At 41.7% G+C, this 27,610-nt stretch overlaps 1 protein-coding gene across 1 annotated transcript; it reads right to left on the minus strand.

Annotated features, from left to right (window-relative positions):
- LOC145338051 (ADP-ribosylation factor 4-like) lies at positions 1-27,610 on the minus strand. The gene is made up of 6 exons (XM_080182836.1): positions 27,479-27,610; positions 21,577-21,657; positions 20,149-20,258; positions 14,176-14,247; positions 4,600-4,725; positions 1-1,379 (listed from the first exon to the last, which is right to left on the minus strand). Exons 1-6 carry the CDS (start codon positions 27,543-27,545, stop codon positions 1,293-1,295), a joined length of 543 nt encoding a protein of 180 aa, XP_080038962.1. The 5' UTR covers positions 27,546-27,610; the 3' UTR covers positions 1-1,292.

Raw genomic sequence — 27,610 nt, forward strand, 5'->3', positions numbered from 1 at the left:
GTATTTCCAAAAAGTTTATTTAATTTCATTAGAATGTCAAATGGATAATGTAGACACTTTTCATTATTGAAATTTTGTTGTTCCCAAATCTTCCAGTTTCACAAAAACTATTTGTGGACAAATAAACAATAAGCACATTACAATGAATAACAAACAGCACATTGATATCAAAAACATGCAACATTTAAAAAAGGTTACTATTTTCAACATACCAGAAAGACAATTTAGCTGTGTAGACAGAAATGTCAACATGAATGCAGGTATGCTTGAGGACTGGATCCTTTCATAGTGTTATGAAGTTTATTTTGCAATGACGTGCACCACCTGCTGCTTGTCTTGTGACAAAGGAAGAAAGGAACATTTAGAGTTTGCAGTCTCAAATATGCAGAATGGGGGATAGATGTGGTCCATGGAAACTGACTGTGGCCAAAAAACAGGAGTCTACCAACAAAAAAACTTTAACTCCTATATTACTAACATGTAACTTTGCATTAAGTCAGTTAACAGAGAGATGGCAAAACCACTTCATTGAAACACAGCATCACAAAGGTGAGGCTGAAAGTCCTGTGAAGTTGTTTCATGAACCACCACTGGACTGGGTTGTTTGGAATGGGGCTATAAAAGTTACAAACAACAATATTTAATTTGTATTCAGAGACACAGACATCTGCCAGACTACAGTCTATAAACCAGACAATTTATATGCAACTGGTATTTCCCTCCCTCCCCACCCCACCCCCTCATCCTTGGAACTCAAAAATCTAATTCCTAATCTACCATTCTCTCAGCCCTTGCTTGATTCATTCAGAAGTCATGTTCAATAATAGCTAAATAAAAAGAAACTGGCACCCTATTTTCACAAAATGGAATGGTACAGAAATACTTCTTCAGCAGATGCTCTGTTTTAGAATGGCCTGAGGTATCAAAAGCAAAAAGGGCACGGTAAAATTTTTAAAACAATCATTTATTTGGGCTCAAATGTACGAGTTTAATTCTTCAATTTTTATACAATTAGGATCTACATTTGCTTCCATTGGGAGTTAAACTGGAAGAAATACGCTCACAAAAAAGATAATGGCAAATTATTTGTTTAATGTTCCACTAATTTATGAAACTTACCAGAAACATTCACAATAAAAGTTCAAAATTAAGCTCAGCTGTGGAAAAAAAAATCAACTTCAGAAACCACAATATTTGGGAGATGAAAACTCGTTAACAAGCCTAGACCAATATTACCAAATGTGTCCCCTGTTAAATAAGACATCTTGTCAAATTAAATTGTGGCATCAGGTCTAGGATTTTGATAGTTCAGTTGACAGCCAGTCAAGGCCTTCATACAAGCCAGTTCCTTGTACAGCACAGGTTGCCTGCACATACCACTGTTCCAAAAACAAAAGGAAAATATGGCATTAGGAAGATTAACAAACAAAAACTTATCACCAAATCTAATACAGAAACACTACTGACAGCATCTGAAATAACAGAAATGAATGCATACAAATAGAAAATGTTGTTTCAGATTTCCAGATCTGCAGTTATTTGCTTTTATTTATGAAGTATTCGGCATTTAGCTAAGATTATTTTGGTTTTAAAAACTTGTCAAAAGACACCTTTTACTCCCCATTGTCAATGACTTTCACCAAGCTATGTTCCATGAGTATTGGTAGCCCTCCAGTACTGAAGTGGACAATCCATTATAGGCCGAGGCAGCAAGTATGACATGACACTGTAACTGGTACCCACATACATTTTACTAGAGATTACTGGAATGAGTTTAAACTATAGAATCTGATCGAATTTTTCCTTCCCACACTAAGCAGCACACCCAATTTTTGCATCCTTACCATTGATCCTGCTCCAACCAACTTGCGTTAACGCAAACCAGGGATCAAATCTGAAATTTTCTAACATACCATAAGCCTCTTGACACTACTTTCCATTGACGATTTAGTTGGCTGACTGTTCAAATTTGAGAGTTGGCGAGGAAAGGATATTTTAAAGGAAACACGCCTGCAAACGACTTTTCATTGCTTTGATCCCCTCTCTTATCAAAAACCCATCAACCTGCTTCTTAAAAATATTTAGCGAGGCAGCCTCCACCACTTCAACGGGCAGAGAATTCCAGAGATTCACCACCCTTTGAGTGAAGAAGTTCCTCCTCAACTCCGTTCTAAACCGCCTCCCCTTTATCTTGAGGCTGTGCCCCCTAGTCCTACTGTCTTTTTTGAGCGGGAAGAGTCTCTCCACCTCTATCCTATCCATCCCATTCATCATCTTGTACGTCTCAATGAGATCTCCCCTCATTCTTCTAAACTCTAACGAGTACAAGCCTAGTTTATTCAGCCTCTCCTCATAGCTCAATCCCCTCAACTCCGGTATCAGCCTAGTAAACCTCCTCTGCACTCCCTCCAGGGCCAAAATATCCTTGCGCAGGTGCGGCGCCCAAAACTGCACACAGTACTCCAGCTGCGGCCTCACCAATGCCCTATACAGCTGCAGCAAGACCTCCCTACTTTTATATTCAATCCCCCTCGCTATGAAGGCCAGCATCCCATTCGCCTTCCTGACCACCTGCTGCACCTGCAAGCTGGGTTTTTGCGACTCATGCACAAGGACCCCGAGGTCCCTCTGCACCGTCGCCTGCTGCAGTTTTTCGCCACGTAGGTAATAGTCCTTCCTACCATTCTTCCTACCAAAGTGGACCACCTCACACTTGCCAACATTAAATTCCATTTGCCATTTCCTGGCCCATTCGCCCAGCCTATCTAGATCCTTCTGCAGACTCTCCACACCCTCCGCACAATTTGCCTTTCCCCCAATCTTGGTGTCATCAGCAAATTTCGACACCCTGCACTCGGTTCCCTCCTCCAGATCATCTATATAAATGGTAAATAGCTGAGGCCCCAGCACCGACCCCTGGGGCACCCCACTAGTCACCAACCGCCAATCCGAATAGCACCCATTGACCCCCACTCTCTGCGTCCTATTTGACAACCAATCCTCTATCCACGCTAACACCCTACCCCCAACTCCATGTCCCCTGACTTTCTGCAATAACCTCTTGTGAGGTACCTTGTCAAACGCCTTCTGAAAATCCAGAAAGACCACATCCACCGGCTCTCCTCTATCCACTGCCCTAGACACATCCTCATAGAACTCCAGTAAATTTGTCAGACACGACTTCCCTTTAATGAAACCGTGTTGCGTCCGCCCTATCAAGCAATTCCCTTCAAGATGCCTCGCAATTTCCTCCTTAATGACGGATTCTAACATTTTACCTACCACAGACGTTAAACTAACCGGCCTATAATTCCCCGCCTTTTGCCTGGCACCCTTCTTAAACAACGGCGTAACATTAGCCGTTTTCCAATCTTCCGGCACTTCCCCGGAATCCAGCGACGTCTGGAAAATAACCACCAAGGCATCCACTATCACCTCCGCCATTTCTTTCAGAACCCTCGGATGCATTCCATCCGGTCCTGGGGACTTGTCCACAATCAGCCCCTCCAGTCTGTCGAGCACCACCTCTCTAGTAACAGTAATGTCATTAAGACCCTCCATTCCTACCACTTTTCCATCGCTAACACCCGGCAAATTATTCACGTCCTCCTCCGTGAAGACAGAAACAAAAAAGTTATTCAAGATCTTAGCCATATCCCCATCCCCTACCACTAGCTCCCCTTTCTCATCCTCTAAAGGACCAACGTTCACCCTAGCCAGCCTCTTCCTTTTTATATATTTATAAAAACTCTTGCTATCCTTTTTTATATTAAGTGCTAGCCCAGCCTCATAGCTTCTCCTACCCTCCTTTATCAACTTCTTTGTCAATCTTTGTTGACATTTAAACCTTTCCCAGTCCTCTTCTCGCCCACTGCTCTTAGCTACTCTAAATTCCTCCGCTTTTAATTTAACACTTTCCTTCACCTCCTTCGTTATCCACGGCTTATTACCTCTCTTCCTACTGTCCTTTTTAACCATCGGAATAAATTTCTGCTGAGCACCAAGAAAGATCTCCTTAAAGATCCTCCACTGTTCCTCAGCAGACCTACCTTCCAACGCACTCCCCCAGTCCACATTTGCCAATTCTTCTCTCATCCTACCATACTCCCCTCTATTCAAACAAAGGACGCGTGTCCGGTTATGGGGAGAGGGCGGGAAAGTGGAACTGAGCCACAACAGATCAGCCATGATCTTATTGAATGGCGGGGCAGGCTCGAAGGGCTAGATGGCCTACTCCTGCTCCTATTTCTTATGTTATGACACTCCAAAAAAAAAGCAGGTGGGATGTATGAGATTGTGAATCCAAAATCATCTGCGTTACTTCAAAGTTGAGAGTTTGGGGGGGGGGGGGGGGCGCTTTAGCCCGAGTACAATCAATCATCTTTCTCAGCATTGGCCGAAAATCAAGCATACAGCTTCTCATTAAGTATATTAAAGTCACTGGAAAAATCCCATTGGTCATTTTGAGGGAACATGGTTCTTAAAAGAGCTTACAACACAAATTATATTGTATGACAATTTTGAATGTTAATTCTGTACATGTTGCTGTCAAATTATAAATTAATATTTTCAATTTCACAGCACTGAGAAGATACTTACAGTTCTGTTATGAAAGTTGCTTAGCCCTAATTTTTCTGTCACTTCACTGATGGTCAAGGCATTTGGCAGGTCCTGTTTGTTGGCAAATACCAATAGAAATGCATCTCTCAATTCATCTTCTTGAATCTGGAAGAAGCCAAATTAATAATTTGATTTCATGATCTGGCAAATTTTGTACACGATTACAAGATGTATGAACTTTCAATTTATATACAGAGTATACCTTAGTAAAGTTATAATCAGATAAAGAAACTAATGTTAATTTCAGTCCTAGCTTTGACTCCCACTCTTGAAGGTACTCATGCTTAGATTCTAGTAGCTTGACCAAATGGAGTCAGCTGAACCAGGCTATTAAACTATAAAGGGCATCATGGACATAATAGGGCCTGTTATCATTAATACACTTGCATGCAAACTTCCCAGCCAGAATGACTATGGTTAACTTTCTTCATTTGTTCAAAAACAATGCAAACTGTAGCACTACTGGTGTAGTCGTGGAGACAAGTCCCCACAGACTGGGAGCTTCTATACAAGACATATAATTTCCTTTGGCCTAGGTGGCCATTCATTATTCATCCACAAAACTGGATATTGAGAGATTACCTGACTGAGAACTTTATAACCAAGTCTGACACTGACCTTTCCTGAGATCCATATGCAAAATTTCAGGAAAAATTCTTATGTAATCAATACCTGGATAGGTGTTCCTATCCTATCCCAAATGCCAGGGATTTCTTCCAATTTTGCAACCAACTGCCATCTCACCTACAATCTCAGTGAATTCAGACTAAACTTGACTGATCTGCTTGGTACTACTGGTGTGACTTTTCTTTAAGGAATTTATGCAAGTACTTCATGCCTCAAAGCGTTCTACAGCGAGCTAGCCAACGAGACTTCTTTTCTTTCACAGTATGCAAGTGTCACTGGTAATGCCTGTATTTGATATCTATTCCTAATTATCCATGGGAAGGTGATAGTGAAGCACCTTCTTGAACCACTGCAGTCCATCTGGTGTAGGAATACCCACAGTGCTATTACCAAGGGAGTTTCACATTTTTGACCCAGTGGCAGTGGACTAAGATCAATATAGTTCCAAGTCAAGAGTGTGTTTGGCTTAGAGGACAACATGTTCAACAGTCTTGGAGCATAGCCATGTTGTTAGTTGGTAAAAACAGCATGAACTGACCCAGAACAAATTTGAAGTCAGGGTTGATCTGATCTCAGCCAAAGTGAAAATACTGGTACAATTGACTCCTGAATCCTTAGGTTAGGAGGAGGAAAATACATCAGCCAGGATTCCTTTTTTGATTACTATACAACGAACCCTACTAGAAATTGTGTACATATGGGCATCAGTTAAGGCCAGAATAAGAATTAGTTATGCCACCCGACAGTTTAATACCTAACACACACTGCCAGGTACCCACAGAGAAAAAAAGCCTCTTAGGTAAGATACACCAAGTGTTTTGCGACCATATATTGAGACCGTTCTCTGCAGTATACAGCTATAGTCAGATGGCTGTGTTGCCTGCCCGGTGCCAAGGTTAGGGATGTATGCTCTAGGCTAAAATGGATTTTGCAGTGGGGGGTGGTGTGTGTGTGTGTGTGTGTGAGTGTGAGTGAGAGGATCCTGATATCCTGGTCCACAGTAGGTACCAATGACATAAGTAAACAAGGAAAGTGATTCTGTATAGAATGAGGAGCTAAGCACTAGAACCACAGAATCTGCAAAGCTATGATCTGTGAATTATTACCTAAGCCATGTGCAAACTGGCATAGGATACATAAAAATACAGAGATTAAATAGTGGCTCAAAGACTGCATGGGAAAAGTGGGTTTTGGTTTGTGGGGCACTGGCATTGGTACCGTGGAAACTAGAGGGTGTACCATTGGCTTACATGTGAAATGTGCTGGGACCAGTGTTCTTGCAAATCGTAGCTAGGGAAGTAGCGAGGACTTGAAATTAAATAGGGAGTAGGGGTATCCTGGAGAGGGGCTATATAGGCTTACAAAGCAAAAGGAAATGGTAGCATTGAAAAGCATCTACATAGGTGATGCTATCCAGACTCTGACAGGAAGGGACAGAGTGTACAAACATAAGAATACGGCAGTAAATACAGTCAAAGGGGGACAAAATAGTTAAGAGAAAAATTAATGGCTCTTTACTTCAATGCCTGCAGTATTTGGCACAAAAATGAATTAACAGTATAAATTGAGGTGAATGGAGATGATCTTATTACAGTGTTTACAGAGATGCAGTTACAAAGGGATCAATGCTACTCAGTGTATGTGACTTTGTAAGGCCAGGTAGGAAGGAAAGGATGGTGGGTATTTTTCTTAGTACAAGGTGGAATAAGCATGATAGCAAGAAATTACCTTGGATGGGATGAATTAGAATTCATATGAATGGAAATAACATGGGGAAGATGACACTGGGGGGAGTAATCTAAAGATACCGTAATAGTAGCAATACTGTAGGACAGAGTATAAATCAGGATATATTGAGGGCATGTAAAAGAGTCAGTACATTAATTTTGGATAACTTTAATCTTCATGTGAACTGGGAAAATCAAATTGGCACAGGCATCCATAAGGAACAATTCATAGAGTGCACTGGAGACCATTTCCTAGGACAACATGTTGTGTGGATCCAAACAGGGATCAGACTATTTTGGATCTGGTAATGTGGGGTGAGGCAGTTTATCTCAGAGTAAAACATCCCCTAGCAAACATTCCTTGGAATCCCTCATTGGTGTAGTAGTTAGTATCCTGGCCTGTCATGCAGGAGATCGGAGCTCAATTCCCTGATGGGGAGCTTGTGAAAATGGTTCATGATGCACAACAAAGATGCATCCCAGCGAGGGAGGAGGATTGTAGGACGGGGATGAATCAACCAAGTTAACCAAGGAAGTTAAAGGATATTATTAATCAGAAAGTAAAAATATAAATGGCAAAGATTAGTGGTAAGCCAGACGACTGGGAAATAAAGAGGGAGAAAATAAACTTGCGAGTATTATAAAAACAGACAGTAAGACTTTAAGTATATAAAAAGGAAAAAAGATGCCAAAGTGAACATAGGCCCCTTAGAGAATGGGGAAATAATGAGGAACTGGAAACGGCAGGAGTTAAATAAATAATATCAGTTTTCATGGTAGAAGATGCGAATAACATTTCAAAAATACTAAATAATCAAGGGACGAAAGGGGTGAGGGGAGGAGGAGGAGAAGAAAATAAATACACCTACCACTAAAGAAAAAGTACTAGGGAAACTAATGGGGCAGAAAGCCAATAAGTGCCCTGGACTTGATGGGTTGCAACCTAGGATATTAAGGGAATTGGCTACAGAGATAATGGATGCATTGCTAGCAATCTTACAAGAATCCTTAAATTCTGGAAGATCTCAGGAGGATTGGAAACCTGCCAACATAACACCTTTATCTAAAAATGGGAACTAAGAACATGTAACTACAGGCCAGTTAGCTTAACATACATCATTGTAATAGACTAACATTTTCCCAAAGGATATAATAGCAGATCATTTAGAAATGCATAATATAATCAAGCCCCATATCTAAGGAAGAACGTGCTGGCCTGGGAAAGGGTCCAGAGAAGGTTCACAAGAATGATCCCTGGAATGAAGAGCTTGTTGCATGATGAATGGTTGAGGACTCTGGGTCTGTACTTGTTGGAGTTTAGGATGGTGGGGGGTGGGGGAACCCCTTATTGAAACTCTCAGGATTCTGCGAGGTCTGGATAGAGTGGACATTTCCACTAGTAGGAAAAACTAGAACCAGAAGGACCAACTTCAGGCTAAAGGGACAATCCTTTAAAACAGAGAGGAGGAATCTCTTCAGCCAGAGTGTGGTAAATCTGTGGAACATTTTGCCACAGAAGGCTGTGGAGTCCAGGTCATTGAATGTCTTTAAAACATAGATTAATAGGTTCTTGATTAATAAGGGGATCAGGGTTATGGAGAAAAGGCATGACAAAAAAAAAATCAGCCACGATTGAATGGCAGAGCAGCCTAATTCTGCCCCGACATCTTCTGGTCTCAGCAGAGTCACGACTTCATGAAGGGGAAATCATGCCATACAAACTTAGTAGAATTCTGAGGTGATAATGAGCAGGATAAAGGGGAACAAGTAGCTGTAATCTACTTGGATTTCAAAAAAACGGGATAAAGTATACACAAAAGCTTACTTACCAAGAACTCATGGTGTTAGGAATAGTATGTTAGCATGGTTTGAGGATTGGCTAATTAATACAAGGCAGATAATTAGGACAACAGGGACATTTTCAGCGTGGCAACCTGCAATTAGTGGAGTGTCATAGGGGACCACAATTATTTACAATTGTTTACAATTGTACTGGGACAATTATTTACAATTGTACTGGGACCACAATTATTTACAATATATATTGACTTGGACGAGGGAGGTGAATGTACTATTGTCAAGTTTACAGATGACAAAAACAGATGCCAAAGCAAGTGGGAAGGATGACAAAGATTTTCTGGTCGCACTCGCCCCTAAATTGGAAAATCCTGCCAGAGGCTAACTGACCTTTGCAAAGTCCACCCTCCCCGACCGCTACGATTCCTGTGGTGGGCAGGATGGGAAAATTCCCCCCCAGAGTCTACAGAAGCATATAGATAGGTTAAATGAGTGGGCAAAAACCCAGCAGTTATAATGTAGGAAAATGTGAAATTATGCACTTTGGGAGGAAGACTAAATGAGCTGAACATTATTTAAATGAAGAAAAATTACAGAAAGTTGCAATTCAGAGAGATTTGGGGACACTCATGCATAAATCACAAAAAAGATAGAATGTAATCTCATAGGTAGTAGGAAAAGCAAATATTATGTTGGCCTTCATTTCAAAGGGAATGAAGTAGAGGGGGATTGAATATAAAAGTAGGAGGTCTTGCTGCGGCTGTATAGGGCACTGGTGAGGCCGCAGCTGGAGTACTGTGTGCAGTTTTGGGCGCCGTACTTACGCAAGGATATTTTGGCCTTGGAGGGAGTGCAGAGGAGGTTTACTAGGCTGATGCCGGAGTTGAGGGGGTTGAGCTATGAGGAGAGGCTGAATAAACTAGGCTTGTACTCGTTAGAGTTTAGAAGAATGAGGGGAGATCTCATTGAGACGTATATGATGATGAATGGGATGGATAGGATAGAGGTGGAGAGGCTCTTCCCGCTCAGAAAGGATAATAGGACTAGGGGGCACAGCCTCAAGATAAAGGGGGGGCAGTTTAGAGCGGAGTTGAGGAGGAACTTCTTCACTCAAAGGGTGGTGAATCTCTGGAATTCTCTGCCCGTTGAAGTGGTGGAGGCTACCTTGCTAAATATTTTTAAGACGCGGGTTGATGGGTTTTTGATAAGAGAGGGGATTAAGGGTTATGGGGAGAGGGCGGGAATGTGGAACTGAGCCACGACAGATCAGCCATGATCTTACTGAATGGCGGGGCAGGCTCGAAGGGCTAGATGGCCTACTCCTGCTCCTATTTCTTATGTTCTTATAAGAATGTGGAAGCCTTCTAAAACTATACAAGGCACTAGTTAGATCACACCTGGAATTCCGTGCACAGTTCTGGTCCCCTTATCTGAGGGAGAATATACTGGCATTAAAGACTATCTAGAGAAGGTTCACTAGGTTGGTCTTGGGTACGGAGGGATTTTCTTATGAGGAAAGGTTGAGTAGGGTGGGCCAGTATTCATGAGTTTGGAAGAATGGAAGGTGACATTATTGAAACATACAGGATTCTCAAGGGTTTGACAAGGTAAATGCTGAGGGTTGTTCCCCATGCAAGAGTGTCTACATAAGAACATAAGAAATAGGAGCAGGAGTAGGCCACCTAGCCCTTCGAGCCTGCCCCGCCATTCAATAAAATCATGGCTGATCTGTCGTGGCTCAGTTCCACATTCCCGCCCTCTCCCCATAACCCTTAATCCCCTTGCTTATCAAAAACCCATCAACCCGCGTCTTAAAAATATTTAGCAAGGCAGCCTCCACCACCAACGGGCAGAGAATTCCAGAGATTCACCACCCTTTGAGTGAAGAAGTTCCTCCTCAACTCCGTTCTAAACCACCCCCCCTTTATCTTGAGGCTGTGCCCCCTAATCCTACTGTCCTTTCTGAGCGGGAAGAGTCTCTCCACCTCTATCCTATCCATCCCATTCATCATCTTATATGTCTCAATGAGATCTCCCCTCATTCTTCTAAACTCTAACGAGTACAAGCCTAGTTTATTCAGCCTCTCCTCATAGTTCAACCCCCTCAACTCCGGCATCAGCCTAGTAAACCTCCTCTGCACTCCCTCCAAGGCCAAAATATCCTTGCGTAAGCGCGGCGACCAAAATTGCACACAGTACTTCAGCTGCGGCCTCACCAGTGCCCTATACAACTGCAGCAAGACCTCCCTACTTTTATATTCAATTCCCCTCGCTATGAAGGCCAGCATCCCATTAGCCTTCCTGACCACCTGCTGCACCTGCAGGCTGGGTGTTTGCGACTCATGCACAAGGACCCCGATGTCCCTCTGCACTGTCGCCTGCTGCAGTTTTTCGCCACGCAAGTAATAGTCCTTCCTACCAAAGTGGACCACCTCGCCGACATTAAATTCCATTTGCCAGTTCCTGGCCCATTCGCCCAGCCTATCTAGATCCTTCTGCAGACTCTCCACACCGTCCGTGCAATTTGCCGTTCCACCAATCTTGGTGTCATCAACAAATTTCGACACCACACACTCGGTTCCCTCCGCCAGATCATCTATATAAATGGTAAACAGCTGAGGCCCAGGACTAGAAGGCACATTATCAGAGTATGGCGTTACCATTTAAGACACAGGAGGAATATCTTCTCTCAGGGGATAGTAAATTCATGAAATTCTTTACCGCAGAGAGCTGTGAAGGCAGGGTTATTAGATATGTTCAAAGCTGAGATAGATTTTTAATCAGTAAAGGAATCATAGGTTATAGGGATAAGATGGGAAAATGGAGTTTAGTATTATAATTTCAGATCAATCATGAACTCTTTGAATGGTAGAGCAGACTTGATGGGTCGAATGGCCTACCTCTGCTCCTACATTTTGTGGTTAGTCTGCACACTTTCAGAGCGTCACATCAGGTTACTAGTCATGCAAGCTTTGGTGCTGTAATTTAAAAATTACTTTGAGTTTATTCCTATATTTAGATGTCTGTCTTTTAGTTTCTTGATTAATCTCAAATTTAAAACAAAATAGTGTTATGGTCCACCTGCTGTCCATCCAAAGTGGTTGTACTTTAAAATTTTAATAATTGTGTATCTGACTGTGTCCCCTATCACTGCAACGGGCTGATATATTGAGGATGAGAGGGGGGACTTAGTGGTAGGGGATGGGGAAATGGCTGAGGTCTTGAATAACTTTTTTGTTTCGGTCTTCACAGAGGAAGACGTGAATAATTTGCCGGGTGTTAGCGATGGAAAGGTGGTAGGACTGGAGGGTCTCAATGACATTATTGTTACTAGTGAGGCGGTGCTCGACAGACTGGAGGGACTGATTGTGGACAAGTCACCAGGACCGGATGGAATGCATCCGAGGGTTCTGAAAGAAATGGCGGAGGTGACAGTGGATGCCTCGGTGGTTATTTTTCAGACGTCGCTGGATTCCGGGGAAGTGCCGGAAGATTGGAAAGCAGCTAATGTTACGCCGTTGTTTAAGAAGGGTGCCAGGCAAAAGGCAGAGAATTATAGGCCGGTTAGTTTAATGTCTGTTGTAGGTAAAATGTTAGAATCCGTCATCAAGGAGGAAATAGCGAGGCATCTTGAGGGGAATTGCTTGATAGAGCAGACGCAGCACGGTTTCGTTAAGGGGAAGTCGTGTCTGACAAATTTATTGGAGTTCTATGAGGATGTGTCTAGGGCGGTGGATAGAGGAGATCCGGTGGATGTGGTCTTTCTTGATTTTCAGAAGGCGTTTGACAAGGTACCTCACAAGAGGTTATTGCAGAAGGTAAGGGGGCGTGGAGTTGGGGGTAGGGTGTTAGCGTGGATAGAGGATTGGTTGTCAAATAGGAGGCAGCGAGTGGGGGTTAATGGGTGCTATTCGGATTGGTGGTTGGTGACTAGTGGAGTGCCTCAGGGGTCGGTGCTGGGGCCTCCGCTATTTACCATTTATATAGATGATCTGGAGGACGGAACCGAGTGTATGGTGTCGAAATTTGCTGATGACACCAAGATTGGTGGAACGGCAAATTGCGCGGAGGGTGTGGAGAGTCTGCAGAAGGATCTAGATAGGCTGGGCGAATGGGCCAGGAAATGGCAAATGGAATTTAATGTTGGCAAGCGCGAGGTGGTCCACTTTGGTAGGAATAATGGTAGGAAGGACTATTACTTACGGGGCGAAAAACTGCAGCAGGCGACGGTGCAGAGGGACCTCGGGGTCCTTGTGCATGAGTCGCAAAAACCCAGCCTGCAGGTGCAGCAGGTGGTCAGGAAGGCTAATGGGATGCTGGCCTTCATAGCGAGGGGGATTGAATATAAAAGTAGGGAGGTCTTGCTGCGGCTGTATAGGGCATTGGTGAGGCCGCAGCTGGAGTACTGTGTGCAGTTTTGGTCACCGCACTTACGCAAGGATATTTTGGCCTTGGAGGGAGTGCAGAGGAGGTTTACTAGGCTGATACCGGAGTTGAGGGGGTTGAGCTATGAGGAGAGGCTGAATAAACTAGGCTTGTACTCGTTAGAGTTTAGAAGAATGAGGGGAAATCTCATTGAGACGTATAAGATGATGAATGGGATGGATAGGATAGAGGTGGAGAGGCTCTTCCCGCTCAGAAAGGACAGTAAGACTAGGGGGCACAGCCTCAAGATAAAGGGGGGGGGGGCAGTTTAGAACAGAGTTGAGGAGGAACTTCTTCACTCAAAGGGTGGTGAATCTCTGGAATTCTCTGCCTGTTGAGGTGGTGGAGGCTGCCTCGCTAAATATTTTTAAGATGCGGGTTGATGGGTTTTTGATAAGCGAGGGGATTAAGGGTTATGGGGAGAGGGCGGGAATGTGGAACTGAGACACGACAGATCAGCCATGATCTTATTGAATGGCGGGGCAGGCTCGAAGGGCTGGATGGCCTACTCCTGCTCCTATTTCTTATGTTCTTATATCCTCGATTCCTGCTCCAGAAGAACTGATAAGGCCAATTAAGTAAATAATAGGGTCAATTAATCACAATTTGGTGACTTGATTAATATATTCAAGGAAACCATGTTCATTTGAATAAACTTACAGAATCCTGTTCAATTAAGTATGCACTGTGTTTAGATTATGACAACATAAATAAATGTCCAGTGCCACTGCCAGTCCTATCAGTTGATCACTTTGTTATTTGATTTTCATTCAAAACATACCAAGCAAGAAAAAAAATACCCAGAACTTTTAATAAATCCTCAAAAAGCACGGGTCAGTTCTGATAAATTCCCAATGATTATATAACTGAAAATATTATCTACTTATGTGACCAAGAGATTTAAAATAATACTTACAAGGGGAATTTCTAGAATACCAACAAATGATTGTATCAAATTCAAGCCTCAATGAATACATACTATTTTGTGAAGCTCTGCTGATGCTTCCTGAATTCTCTCTCGATCATTGGTATCTACCACAAAAATAAGGCCCTGCAAAAAGATAAAGACATTTTATACTTAAGTTTTAATAAGATTTACTTTGCCAAAGCAGCAATTCACAAGAGTCTTACACATGAACACATCATTTACAAGATGCGGCTTTTTAAAAACAAAAGCCTTTAAAAAATGTAAAACGCCTTTCAACATCTTCTGACAATGTATTACTACTTCAACAAAGAAGTGGAATAAAGCTGGGGTAATGGGGAAGAGAAACAAAAGCAATAACTGCGTAAGTAGCAGCTTCACAGAATATTTCAAGCTCCAAAATCCCACTCCATTGATATGCCCTTGCTGATCAGGAAAGAGGTGTGGCTTTATACACACATCTGGTTATACTGCATGACTCTGGGATCATAATAAACCCTTTATTGTTTATTGTAATTAACACTGAATAACACAACCTCTTGCTTTCTTCTAATCTATAACTGCGGGTCAAATGAGTACTATAAAGCACATGACTTGTTATAAACTAAAAATCAAGTACAGGTACAGTAGCTCAAATTCAGCGATCCAAAAACTGGCAATGGTAAAAATGCCCTGTTCTTGGCCAAAGACATCTTTACTGATTTCTCCCAAAAATAACCTTGCCTGAATGCATGAGCAGTGCTATGGCACTGTGTGGGATTTTAATGGCAGCTTTTAACAAACAAGCTATTGCAGTTATTACATTCTCAACAGGCCACCAAAGACATGATACATGTCTATGCTACAAAAATAGCAACCCATAACTTCCTGGCTCCCCAATATCAGATTTGCAGGAATCCCAAGATTTACTGGGGAATCCCTCTTAGAAATTCCCACTACAAATGTTCAGAAGCATTAACTTTGGACTGGGAACAATCTAATAAAGCAATTTAAAATGCTAACTTCAGGTGGCTGCCAGCGTTATTCTAATAGTCAGTCTGAAAGGGTGTAATTATTTTAAGTAACCAGATTGATTCCCCACCAGGGATTCTTCCCCCGCCCGCAGCCAAAGTATTCCCCACCCCCATTTCCCCAAACACAGAAATCTCCAACACTCCCACTCACAGGTTAGAACCCCCACTGCTAGTTGACCTAGTTATAATCCCCAACCCAATTTCGTTACACAACTGCAAACTGACCCTCCCCAGCATCTAACACCCACCCCTCAACATTTCCCACTGCATGTTTGACACCCCAATGTCAGACAAGACACTGCATCCTGATTGACATATGAGGAGAGATTAAACTGTTTAGGCTTATATTTGCTGGAGTTTAGAAGGATGAGAGGGGATCTGATTGAGGTAAATAAAATTTTATGAGATTGATAAAGTAAAGGTAGACCAAGTGTTTCCTCTTAGGGGGCAATCTGAAACAAGAGGTTGAAAAGCGGTAGATTTAAAACTGAGATGAGGAAGAACTACTTCTCAGTGGTGAATTTGATGAACTCGCTGCCCCGTAGCATGGTGAAGTCTGAATTGTTGGATGATTTCAAGGAGTTAGGTATATTTCTAATAAAAAGGGGTATGAGGAATAGGTGGGGAGGTGGATTTGAGACCAGGGAGAGATCAGATATGATGTGACTGAATGGAAGAGCAGTCTTGAAGGGCTGAATTTGCCTACTTCCGTTCCCAATTCCAATGCTCTAATGTACTGCTATGTGGACAGATGCATCTGCAGCAAGCTCCTTTGAGGATAGGTCAAGTATGTTTTACCCTCTTGTCACCACTTGCTGCAGACCAAGTCTAGCAGCTGTGGTCTTTAGTTCTTGGCCAGCTTGGTCTGTGGTGGTGCCACCGAGCTACTCTTGATAACGGACATTTAAATTCCTTGCTTTGGATTGCAGCAGAGTGCTAACTGTCAAGGAATCAACTAGGGCACGTTATCCTAGATTTGGTATTATGCTATGATGTTGTGCAGGGTCCTTTAAGGAACAGTGACCATGACATGATAGAATTCTTCATTATGATGGAAAGTGACGTCAGATCCTAAATCTAAACAAAACTACAAAGTATGAGGTGCAAATTGGCTAAGATACTTTGGGAAACCTGATTAAAAGACATGATGGTGGGAAGACAATGGCTTATATTTAACTAACTGATGTATGCTTTCCAAAGTTATACATACCTTTCTGGCACAAAAACAACAAGAGGCCCAAGCATGGCAAACAAAAGAAATTAAGAATATTATTAGATCCAAAGAGGAATCATATAAAATTTCTAGAACAAGGAAATGGCACAGCAATTAAAAACTGCTTTAGTTCTGTGTTCCCAGAGGAAGACAAATAATTTTCTAGAAATTCCAGGGAACTAAGGATCTAGTGAGAAGGAGGAATTGAAAGAAATTAGTATTACAAAAAAAAAGTGCTAGAGAAATTAACTGGATTGAAAGCCAATAAATCCCCAGGGCCTGAATCTACATCCCAGGGTACTAAAAGAGGTAGCCATGGAAAGACCGGATGTGTTGGTTGTCATCGTCCAAAATTCTGCAGATTGCAGGGTGGCATATGTAAACCAGCTATTAAAGGAGACGTGGAGAAAAACAGGCAATTACAGGCTGTTTAGCCTAACATCAGCTTTAGGGAAAATGTTAAGAGTATATTATAATTATAATAGTCCGATAACAGGACACTTAAAAAGTATCAATGGGATTAGACAAAGTCAATATGTATTTATGAAAGGGAAATCATGGCTGAATGGCCTATTCCCGCTGCTGATTTCAACACCTAACAAATCTACTGAGTTCTTTTCAGGATGTAACTAGCAGAATACAGAAGGGAGAACCAGTGGATGCAGTAATATTTGGATTTTCAGAAAGCTTTTGATAAAGTTCCACACAAGAAGTTAGTATGCAAAACTGAAGCACATGGGATTGAGGGTAATATTTTGGCATGGATTGAGAATTGATTAGCAGACAAGAAACAGAGCGTAGGACCCAATACCTTTTTCTAAGTGGCAGGTAGATACTATTGGGGCACTGCAAGGGCTTGGGCCCCAGTGGTTCACAATATACATCAATGATTTGGATGAGGGAACCAAATGTCAGATTCCAAGTTTGCTGACAATTCCCTTGGTGGGAACATGAGTGGTGAGGATGTTAAGAGGCTTCAAAGTGATTTAGACAAGCAGAATGAATGGACAAATACATGCAGATGCAGCATAACATGGGTAAGTGTTGCCTTAGACTTTCCTCCCAAATTATGCTTTCACTTGGACATCTTTAACAAGGATCCACCTCTAGTGTTTGCGTCCCTCCTTCTGACATCACTTTCCTCTGGATCTCGTGTATTCAGACTTCACCTTTCACGCACAGTCTCGGATACTCAGCTGTACCAACAGAACACTGCTGCTTCACAAGCAAAGGGAGGCAGGGACGCAGTTATATTGTCACTGAATGAGTAATCCAGAGACCAATGGTAATGCTCTCGGGATCTGAGTTTGAATCAAATACAAAAGCCCAAGGAGATTAAGCACCTCTACAGTTGTAGATGTAGATATAAAGAATGATGTGGAAATGCCAGCGTTGGATTGGGGTAAATACAGTTAGAAGTCTCACAACACCAGGTTAAAGTCCAACAGGTTTATTTGGTAGCAAAAGCTTTAGGAGCGCTCGCTGCACCTTTGTCAGGTGAGTGGGAGTTCAGTTCACAAAGAGGTCATATAAAGACACAAACTCAATTTACAAAGTAAATTTATAAAGTAATTTACAAAGTAAATTGAGTTTGTCTCTTTATATGCCCAGTTTGTGAACTGAAATCCCACTCACCTGATGAAGGAGCAGCGAGCGCTCTGAAAGCTAGTGGCTTTTGCTACCAAATAAATCTGTTGGATTTTAACCTGGTGCTGTGAGACTTCTTACTGGCATAAAAAATACATTCTTGATCTAATGATTTAAGAGGACAATAAGCCCACAAGAAACCATCTGCCCTGCCTATCACCATGCACTCCCACCCTCCTCTCTATTCCGCGGCCCTTTATGCTCTCTTATCTGACTCATCGACTCCCCTCCTTCCTCAGCTCCTACCTCATGCCTTCACACTCCACTCAGTGCCTTATGCTCTCTCCATTCTCAAACAAGAATTCAATCATCTCCTTTCTCCCCACCCAGACCCACTCTCATCCCATCCTCTTTCCTATCCAACCAATATCCCCCACCTGGCCCAGCCTCAGATCCTTGCCTCTGTTGCTGCCCTATAGGGAAGTTCAGAGCTCAGGCCCCAAAAGCTCATATTCATATAGGACAGGGAACGCAGCCTTTTCTATGAGCTGAACAAAAGTTGATCAGTTTTCCATTTTAAGTGCGTGAAGGGATGAATTGCAGTTTCCGATCAGAACAGCAATTTGCATAACAAGAAACATGACAATCTGATCGCGGTGACATAACTCCATCATCACCTCTATACTAAAAGTTCAAACTGAAACAAGCTGTTTTAATAATGGAAATCACCCGTATTATAGGAACAGATATTGGAGAAAAGTTGCAATCTTGTCAGGAGCAATACAGTAAAGCAATGGGTGAGAAATCTTCACACTATGTCCGCTCAAAATCTGAAAATTGACCAACAGTACATTGCGTTGGAAGGGAATTAAATGATTAAAGAACCAGCAAAGTTGGCGTTAGATGAAGTCATGTGTAACTTGTGCTGGTATTGTATTTTATTTAAAGTAAAAGTTATAAAAAGTTAAACCATGTCAACAATTTCTTCATTCGAGAAGGCCAATTGGGTTATTTTGGCTTATGGGGTTTCTCCACTGGGTCACAACAGTGACTCATTTTAATGACTGATTTGAAGGATCTACACCCAAAGCGAACGTCTCGGTTCTGAATGCTGAAGTACTCCGCCATTTTTTTTAACATTTTGCAGATATTTTCCCTTTCAGCCATGCTGGTTTGAATCCACTGGCATGGCATAAACAGAAAAAGGGCTAGAGACTCTCAGAAGCATACACACAGCAAAGCCACATCAATGTGAGCGGTTAAAAATCTAACTGCACGGTGGCACAGTGGTTAGCACTGTTACCTCTCAGCACCAGGGACCCAGGTTTGATTCCTGGTCTGTGCGGAGTCTGCATGCTGGTTAGGTGCATTGGCCATGCTAAACATTCCCTCAGTATTCCTGAACAGGCACCGGAGTGTGGCAACTAGGGGATTTTCACAGTAAGTTTATTGCAGTATTAATATAAGCTTACTGGTGACACTAATAAATGAACTTAAACTATTCTCAAACTATGACCCCTAGTTCTGGGCAATGCATACAAACGTGCTTTTTCCTAAACTGATGGATTCATGGAAATATCAAGGAAAAATAAGAGTAGTGGTGTACCTCTCTTTTACCCTGAATAATTGTCAAGTTTATCATAAGGAAATACACATTCAGAACTCAAAACTGCCATGGCCTTTAATTTTTTAATGAAAAACTGAAGTTAGAATTTCACAAAATGCAGATATAAACCCAGTTGGAATACAAAGTAAAAAGACAGAATTTTTATAGCATAAAGGAGTTGAAACGGATTTGAGAATCAGTTGTCACAATCACAAAACAGCAAATGAGACTTGCGAATTAAGCACAGTAGGGATGGCACGGTGGCAGCATTGCTGCCTCTCAGCACCAAGGACTTGGATTTGATTCCTGCCTTGGATGACCATTTGTGTGGAGTTTGCACATTCTCCCTGTGATTGTGTGGGTTTTCTCCAGGTGTTCCAGTTTTCTCCCACAGTCCAGAGATGTGCAGGTTAGATGGATTAGCCATGCTAAATTGCCCCAAGATGTGTAGGGTAGGAGGATTAGCGGGCCTGGGTAAGAAACAATTTGAGTGCCGATGCAGACTCAATGGGCCAAATGGCTTTCTTCTGTATTGTAGGGATTCTGTGATAAAACATTTCAGCTTAAAGTAACTTGCAGGGCTCTAAGCAATCAAAATATTTAAATACCTGGGTGTTCTGGAAATAGTGCCTCCACAAAGGTCTAATTTTGTCTTGGCCACCAACGTCCCACACAGTGAAAGATATGTTTTTGTAGTCCACTGTTTCAACATTGAATCCTGTCAAAAAAATTCAAAATTATAAACAGACTAACTTGTAATTGGCATGCAGTTTTTAAGCCATTCCTACAAGAACAGGTGCACTATAAATCAGACATATGCAATAATAATTCACAAAATAATTTGAACTTGCCCTGTAGAGAGAGAGATATTTATGCCTTTACAACTAAGCTGGTCTATTTCTTTGCCTTTGCAGAAAGGAAAATAAACTTGCTGTGAATAAAATATTATTTCAGAAATATTAGTTATTATTTTAACAGATTAATTTATATTTTAACAGTAAAGTTTTTCACTGCATTTCAGAATCTAACCCCTGCTGCATTGAAGACTAGAGTTGACGTTTATTTCATTTTAAATTAGCACCGAAATTCAGAAGTGACCTTCCAAGACAACTGGCCAGTTTAAAGCATATTTCCTTAACACACCCCATGCACATACAGAATAGAACTACAACTCAACTCAAGACTGATTGAAACATGAAGTGCACAGAAGCATCTAAAGCAGAAATGTCATTTCTGTTGTGCTCCTTCCTCATTTCAGATTTCCAGTCTTTGCAATTTTTTATTACTTGCGTAATAACTGAATTGCTATGCTGCAGTTACTTTGTACATTAGCATTCATCACAAGTGTCTGCCCATTCATTACAAGCAATCTACTAATTCACACCTCAAAATCATTTTTTGAGCATTAAAATTATTTTTCATTCATCACCAATGAATACCATAAAACTGAAGCATCTTTTTAAACATATCCAAACGAATCTTAATCACATCACTAACTTTTTTCTTACAGAAGGGCATATGTATATAGTAGTATATTACAAAGAAAAAAATGAATACCGTGTAAACAATAGCATTTCACGCACCTATCTTTAACAAACTTCTAAAACATTTATGTTTTAATTAATTATTTCATTCATTCCTTCCAGCCCTGAAACTGTAGACTCACCTGAATTGAGGCTAAATTACATGTGTGTTTGGGTGCCTACTCAATATGTTAATATCTGCTGACATGAATCAGTGTGGACTCAACCCTCATGCCAGATGACATGACACAGGCCAGACACCCAAATCCACCACAAATTGCAACTATTCAACTAGAATTTGAGGAGCTGAAGAAACCCTTACTGAATTTACATGTCTCAGTCTATTTCTCTTGCTGCTGCATTCAGCAGATACCAGGGTAGAAAAAGATCTGGCAAAACGTGGTGAAATAGCAATTAAATGTAACCAACAGTCAAGAGACAAATAAAGTATGTTTTACTGATAGCCCTTTGGTTGTCAGATGCAACCAATAATCCAATATAATTCTTACTTACCAATTGTTGGAATAGTTGTTACAATTTCACCTAGCTTCAGTTTGTATAAGATGGTTGTTTTACCAGCAGCATCCAAACCAACTAGTACAAGAGACAAATAGAACAAATTAGTGCTTATTTTACTTAAGTAATTACCATGTGCTTATATATTTATTTTGAAAACTACACGGTGATTTGCTGAAATCAAAAACCCTTGCTTAAAATTTCATTCGGAAATGATAACTGGAATACATGTCAGCTATTTCAGTTTTCATAGAAACGTACATGGAAAATAGGAGGTCATTCAGCTTGCTTCACCATTCATGATCATGGAAGATCAGGTAATGCATTTGATGATCTCACCTATCCCCTCCATATCCCTTGATCCCCTTACCTCAAATAGTAGTATCTGATTCCTTCTGAAGTCACAATGTTTTAGTCTCAACTACATTCTGTGGTGGCAAATTGCATACATTCACCACTCTCTGGATGAAGAAATTTCTCCTCACCCCAGTCCTAAAAGATTTATCTCTTATCCTCAAACTATGGCTCCTAGTTCTGGACTCCTTCACCAATGGGAGCCTTCTCTCTAGAATCTAAACTCCAATGTATATAATCCTAATTGACTTAGTCTCACATCATATGAAACCTGCCATCCCAGGAATCAGTTTGATAAACCTTCGCTGCACTCCCTCTGTAGCATGGACATCCTTCCTCGAATAAGGACACTAAAACTTTTTCACAATACTCCAGGTATGGCTTCACCAATGTCCTATGCAATTGCAGTAAAACATTCTTATTCTTATACTCAAATTCTCTTGCTATGAAGGCCAACATACCATTTGCCTTCTTTACTGCCTGCTGTACCTGTGCGCTTACTTTCAGTGAATAATGCATGACGACACCAACCTCTTTCAATTTACACCCATTCAAATAATAATCTGCATTCCTAGTTTTGCTACAGAAGTGGATAACCTCACCTTTATCCACATTATGCAGCATCTGCCATGCACATGCCCACTCACAGCCTAGCCAAATCACTCAAACATCTCTGCATCTTCCTCACAGCTTCTCTTCCCACCCAACTTTGTATCATATGCAAATTTGGAGAAAGTACATTTAGTTCCCTCAAAATCATTAATACTGTGAAGAGTTGGGGTCCCAGCACAGATCTCTGTGATACCCCACTGATCAATGCCTGCCAATTGGAAAAAGACATTTATTCCAGTTCTTTGCTTTATGTTTGCCAACCAGCTCCATCTCAAGACACTACCTGCAATCCCATGTGCTTTATATTTATATAGTAATCTAAGTGCAACCGTGTCAAAATCCTACTGAATGGCTAAATAAACCATATCTGCTGGTTCTCACTGGTTACCAAGTGGTTACCCTCAAAGAATTCCAGTAGATTTGTCAAGCATGATTTCCTATAAATCGTTGCTGACTTTGATTATACCACTGTCTTCCAAATGCTGTGCTATGTTCCCTATTTTTGATGTTAGGCTCACTGGTCTATAGTCCCCCATTTTCTCTCTACCTCCTTTTTTGAATAGCAGGCTTCCATTAACTACCCTCCAAACTGTAGGAAACATTCCAGAGTCCAAAAAATTTTGGAAAATGCCCAATGATCTACTAAACATGCGTTTTTCAGAATTCCAGTACATTAATCATGTCTTCCTTTGTGAAGGCAGAAACAAAATGTGAATTTAGTTCCTTAGTCACTTCTTTCATTATGAATTCGCCCATTTTTGATTGTAAAGGGCCTACATTAACTTTTGTCGATTTCTCTTTACATACCTATAGAAACATTTACAGTCAGTTTTTACATTCCCTGCCAGCTTACTTTGTCAGCCTTTGCTGAATTTCAACCTGCTCCCAATCCTCAGGCCTATTGCCTTTTCTTACCAATTTGTATGCTTCTTCTTTGAATCTAATGCAATCGCCAATTCCCCTGTGAACAAGTTTGGCTACAGGTCCCTTTCTACTCTCACACGAAATAGGGATAAACAACTTTTGGAGTTCACTTGTTTGTTCTGGAATGTCTGCCTTTGCCTGTTAACAACTCTGCCTTTCAGTAACGTTTCTCAGTCCAACTCATACCTCGTAAATTAGTTACCTTTGAGATTCAGAACTCTGATCTCAGAATCAATTACCTCACTATCCATCTTGATAAAGAATTCTATCATATTGTGGTGACTCATCCCCAAAGGCCCTTGCACAACTAGATTACCAACTAATTTTTTCTCATTCCACAATACCCTGTCCAATATGGTCTGTTTCCTCATTGGTTTCTCAATGTATTGGTTCAGAAAACCATTCTCTATACACTCCAGAATTTCTCCTCTACTGTACTGTGACTCACAATCTGTATGAAGATTAAAGTCACCCATAATCACACATTGCTTTATCACATACATTACCATTACAGTTTGGTGGTTTGTATGCCATCCCCACGAATGTTTTTTGCTGTTGTTTCTTAACTCGAACCATACAGATTCCACATTATACGTGCTAATATATTTCCTCACTATTGTACAATATCTTTGTTAGATCAACAATACAACTCCATTACCTTTCCCTTTCTGCCTGTCTTTTCTAAACATTAAATATCCCTCCACGTTTAGTTCCCATCCTTGGTCACTTTGGAGCCACGTTTCCATCATGCCAACTATATCATACCCCCTTTACATCTATATGCGCAACAAATGCATCCATTTTGTTTTGAATGCTCTGGGTGTTCAGATACAAAACCTCAAAGCTAGTCCTTTTAACGTTCCTTGTCACATTTCTACTTTTTAAAAAATACGTCCGTATCAGATTCTGGCCTTTGATTTCACTACCCATCACTGTTCTTATCCTCCTAGACTCCTTCTCTTGTTCTTGATTGCCCCTTCTCTAAATTCTAATAAGCTCTTATTCCCATCATATTTGTTTAAAACCTCCCCCATTACTTTAGCAAGTACATTTTGAAAGGACGTCAGGAGCCGTCCTGCCCAGGTGTAATCTGTCCAGATCGCACCTCCCCCAGAATTGGTCCCAATACCCCAGCAATCTGAAACACTCTCCTCAATCATCTGAATTCTGTGATCAACAGCACACGGCAACACTCCTCAGTGACGTCTAGGAAAATTTATCCAGAAGGATCAATTATGTGCTGTGTTTCATTTTTCCATTTCATTCTTGCTCCAGCTTTTGGGGATTTCACACAACTAGTAACAATGATATCAAGCAAGCAAAACTGCAAACTGTATCAAAATTCTTGCGGACAGCAAACCAGAAATAACTACTGGTGCTTTAATTTTACAGAAAATAAAGATTGGAGTACATAATCTCTGCAGTGCAGAAGGAAGCCATTCGGCCCAGTGAGTTCACACCAACGACAGTCCCACCCAGGCCCTATTCCCGTAACCCCACGTATTTACCCTGCTAACCCCCTGACACGAAGGAGCAATTTAGCATGACTAATCCACCTAACTTGCACATCTTTGGAGTATGGGAGGAAACCGGACCACCTGGAGGAACCCCACGATGACACAGGGAGGACATGCAAACTCTGACAGCCACCGAGGCCAGAATTGAACCTGGGTCCCTGGCACACGGAATTAAGGCAAAAGCTGATATATCACATTTAAAATAAATAGAAGTGGACTTCTAGCACAGGATGGAGAAATTTGCCATTCCACAAATACAAAACTAGTTCAGGACCTGAGAAATTCTTCAACAGTAGTTACGGTTAATCTGCTGGAACTAGGAAATTGTGGGCCCCTGTATATTTGTGTATGATTATGTTTTAAAATTTATAGCTCAAAATGTAGTGGCTCATTAATGCCGCAGAGTCACACAATGGACCAAAATCAGTTCACGGAGGTTAGAATTTCCTCAGTGGAACATTAGGTAAGTGGTTAAAAACTTCTGTTTAAAGGTTCACACCGTTCATAACCATTTTAGAACCACATTACAGCCAAACATAACCTCTAGAAGGGGTTTGTATTCATTCTGTGGTCAGCAATGAATGGCTAATGTTGTTAATTGAAACACTTAGCCAGGCTTTCCAAAGCCTTTGGCAGAGGAACTTGCAGTGATTAGAATTCAATTTTGGCAACCACCACTGGGATCTGGAAACTGTAAATAGGACAAGTAACTATGCATCCCTTCAGCAAGTTTGAAGAATGCTTGACAACCATTACAGATTCTAAAGAAGGAAGTGTAAGTTAGAATATTTAATTCAATATCAAACAATGCCCTGGAAGCAAAAGAGAGAAGGAAAGAAAGAATAACGAGCAAAATAAAAAAAATTCTGAAACACTGAGACCCCAGTGTATAAAAGTTAATATTTTAATGCCAGGAGGTTCTTTGGCTCTTATTAACTCTCATTTGCATAGCACCTCGATTGTAATAGAGCATCCCAAGTCACATCACAGGAATGTAATCAAACAAAGTTTTACACGAGTCACATGTTGTGACAGATGATTAAAAATGTGCATACAAAGGGAGAATTTAAGGAGCATCATAGAAGTGCTGAGAAAGGTGAAGAGGTTGAATGAGGCAATGTCAAAACTTTTGGCCTCAGTGGCTATGGTGTGGCTGTCAATGGCACAGCACTTATAATCAGGGATACGCAAGGGGGTTAAATTGCAAGAGTGCAGAAATCTTGAAGGATCGTAATGCTGGAAGGAGTGTAGAAAAGATGGGGGCGAGGCCACAGAGATTTGAAAATAATATTTCAAAATCAAGATTTTGGTCGACCAGAGAATGGATAAATGGGATTTAGTGCAAGTTAGGTTACTTTTTGGATGAGTTCCAAATTTATGGATGGTGAAAGATGGGATGTGACCATGAGATCATTGAAGCAAGTCTAGAGGCAAAAAGCATGAATGAAGGTTTCATTAGTTCTCAGGATGGAAGGCAATGGTATAATAAGACTTAGCATACTCTGGTCAATCTATTCAACTAGAATGTTCAATCCACAGCCTTTTCCGGCATGTTTAGTAGGTAACGAGCAAATACAACTTCGTACTCTCCAATCTCTAGGCGAGACACCAGTATGGTGAAGCATGTGGAGGAACAGAACAACCCAAATAGCAGATTTAGGTATTTAACCGTGCGCTGGCTGCAAGGTGTTGCCACTTAATTTATTTTAATAGAAGTTATACAGTTGATAGCCTCCCCTTTTAACTATAAAATCCAACCTAATTCGGTCTGAGACCGGTTATTGCGGCGCACTGAGGAATGCAGTAGTTAGATATCTTTCAGATGAGATGTTGAACCAAGGCCATGTTCGTTCTCTCAGGCGACTATGATGGCACGGAAGTTATCCCCCAGCGTCCACGCCACTATTTATCACAAAAACAAGTCGTACTGGAGGGCAAACAGAAAATACGGGAGGAACTCAGCAGGTCTGACAGCATTTGTGGAAAGTGTTTCGAGTCAGGTAAATCCTTCGTCAGAGTTGTTGAGTTTGTCCCAGCATTTTTCTGTTTTTGTTTTAGATTCCAGTATCCACAGTATTATTTTGGAGCGCCTTGGTCGCTGGCTGGATCCACAAAACAAAACCGCTTCCAACAACACAAGTACCCATGATCTGCGAGTGTGCAGTCTAGTAATTCCAGTTAACTACAGCTTTACCCACGAAGCCTGGCTCCGACACACTGTAGGCCGGGCCGGGCTGTCTGCAAGACAGTCTCCCCACCCAGACGGAGCGGCTTTATGAAAGGACAGCCCTCCAACCAGCGGAACCAGGGAACAAGCCCAGCCGCTGAATCGGAGCTGAACAAAGGTAAGGAAGGCCGAGGCGCTGGGTCCAGGCAACCGCCGTCAGGGGATCAGCGGCTCCTAACAGAGGGAGGGAGGGAGGGAGGAGAAGGGGGTACCTCACTCATTCGCTTCTCCCTTTTCATCCTCCCTCCTTCCTTCCCACACTTACCCATTAATATCCTGACCGCCTTCTGGCCGAAGATTCTCTGGAAGACACCGGACAACGAAAGCCCCATGGCGCCCGCTCGCGCTACCGCTCTGACTGCTCGCGCCGCCGCTGCCACGTCAGAGAGCCAACGCG

Source organism: Carcharhinus amblyrhynchos, chromosome 3, assembly GCF_965287045.1.
Source record: "Carcharhinus amblyrhynchos chromosome 3, sCarAmb.v2.hapA, whole genome shotgun sequence".
Classification (NCBI taxonomy): domain Eukaryota; kingdom Metazoa; phylum Chordata; class Chondrichthyes; order Carcharhiniformes; family Carcharhinidae; genus Carcharhinus; species Carcharhinus amblyrhynchos.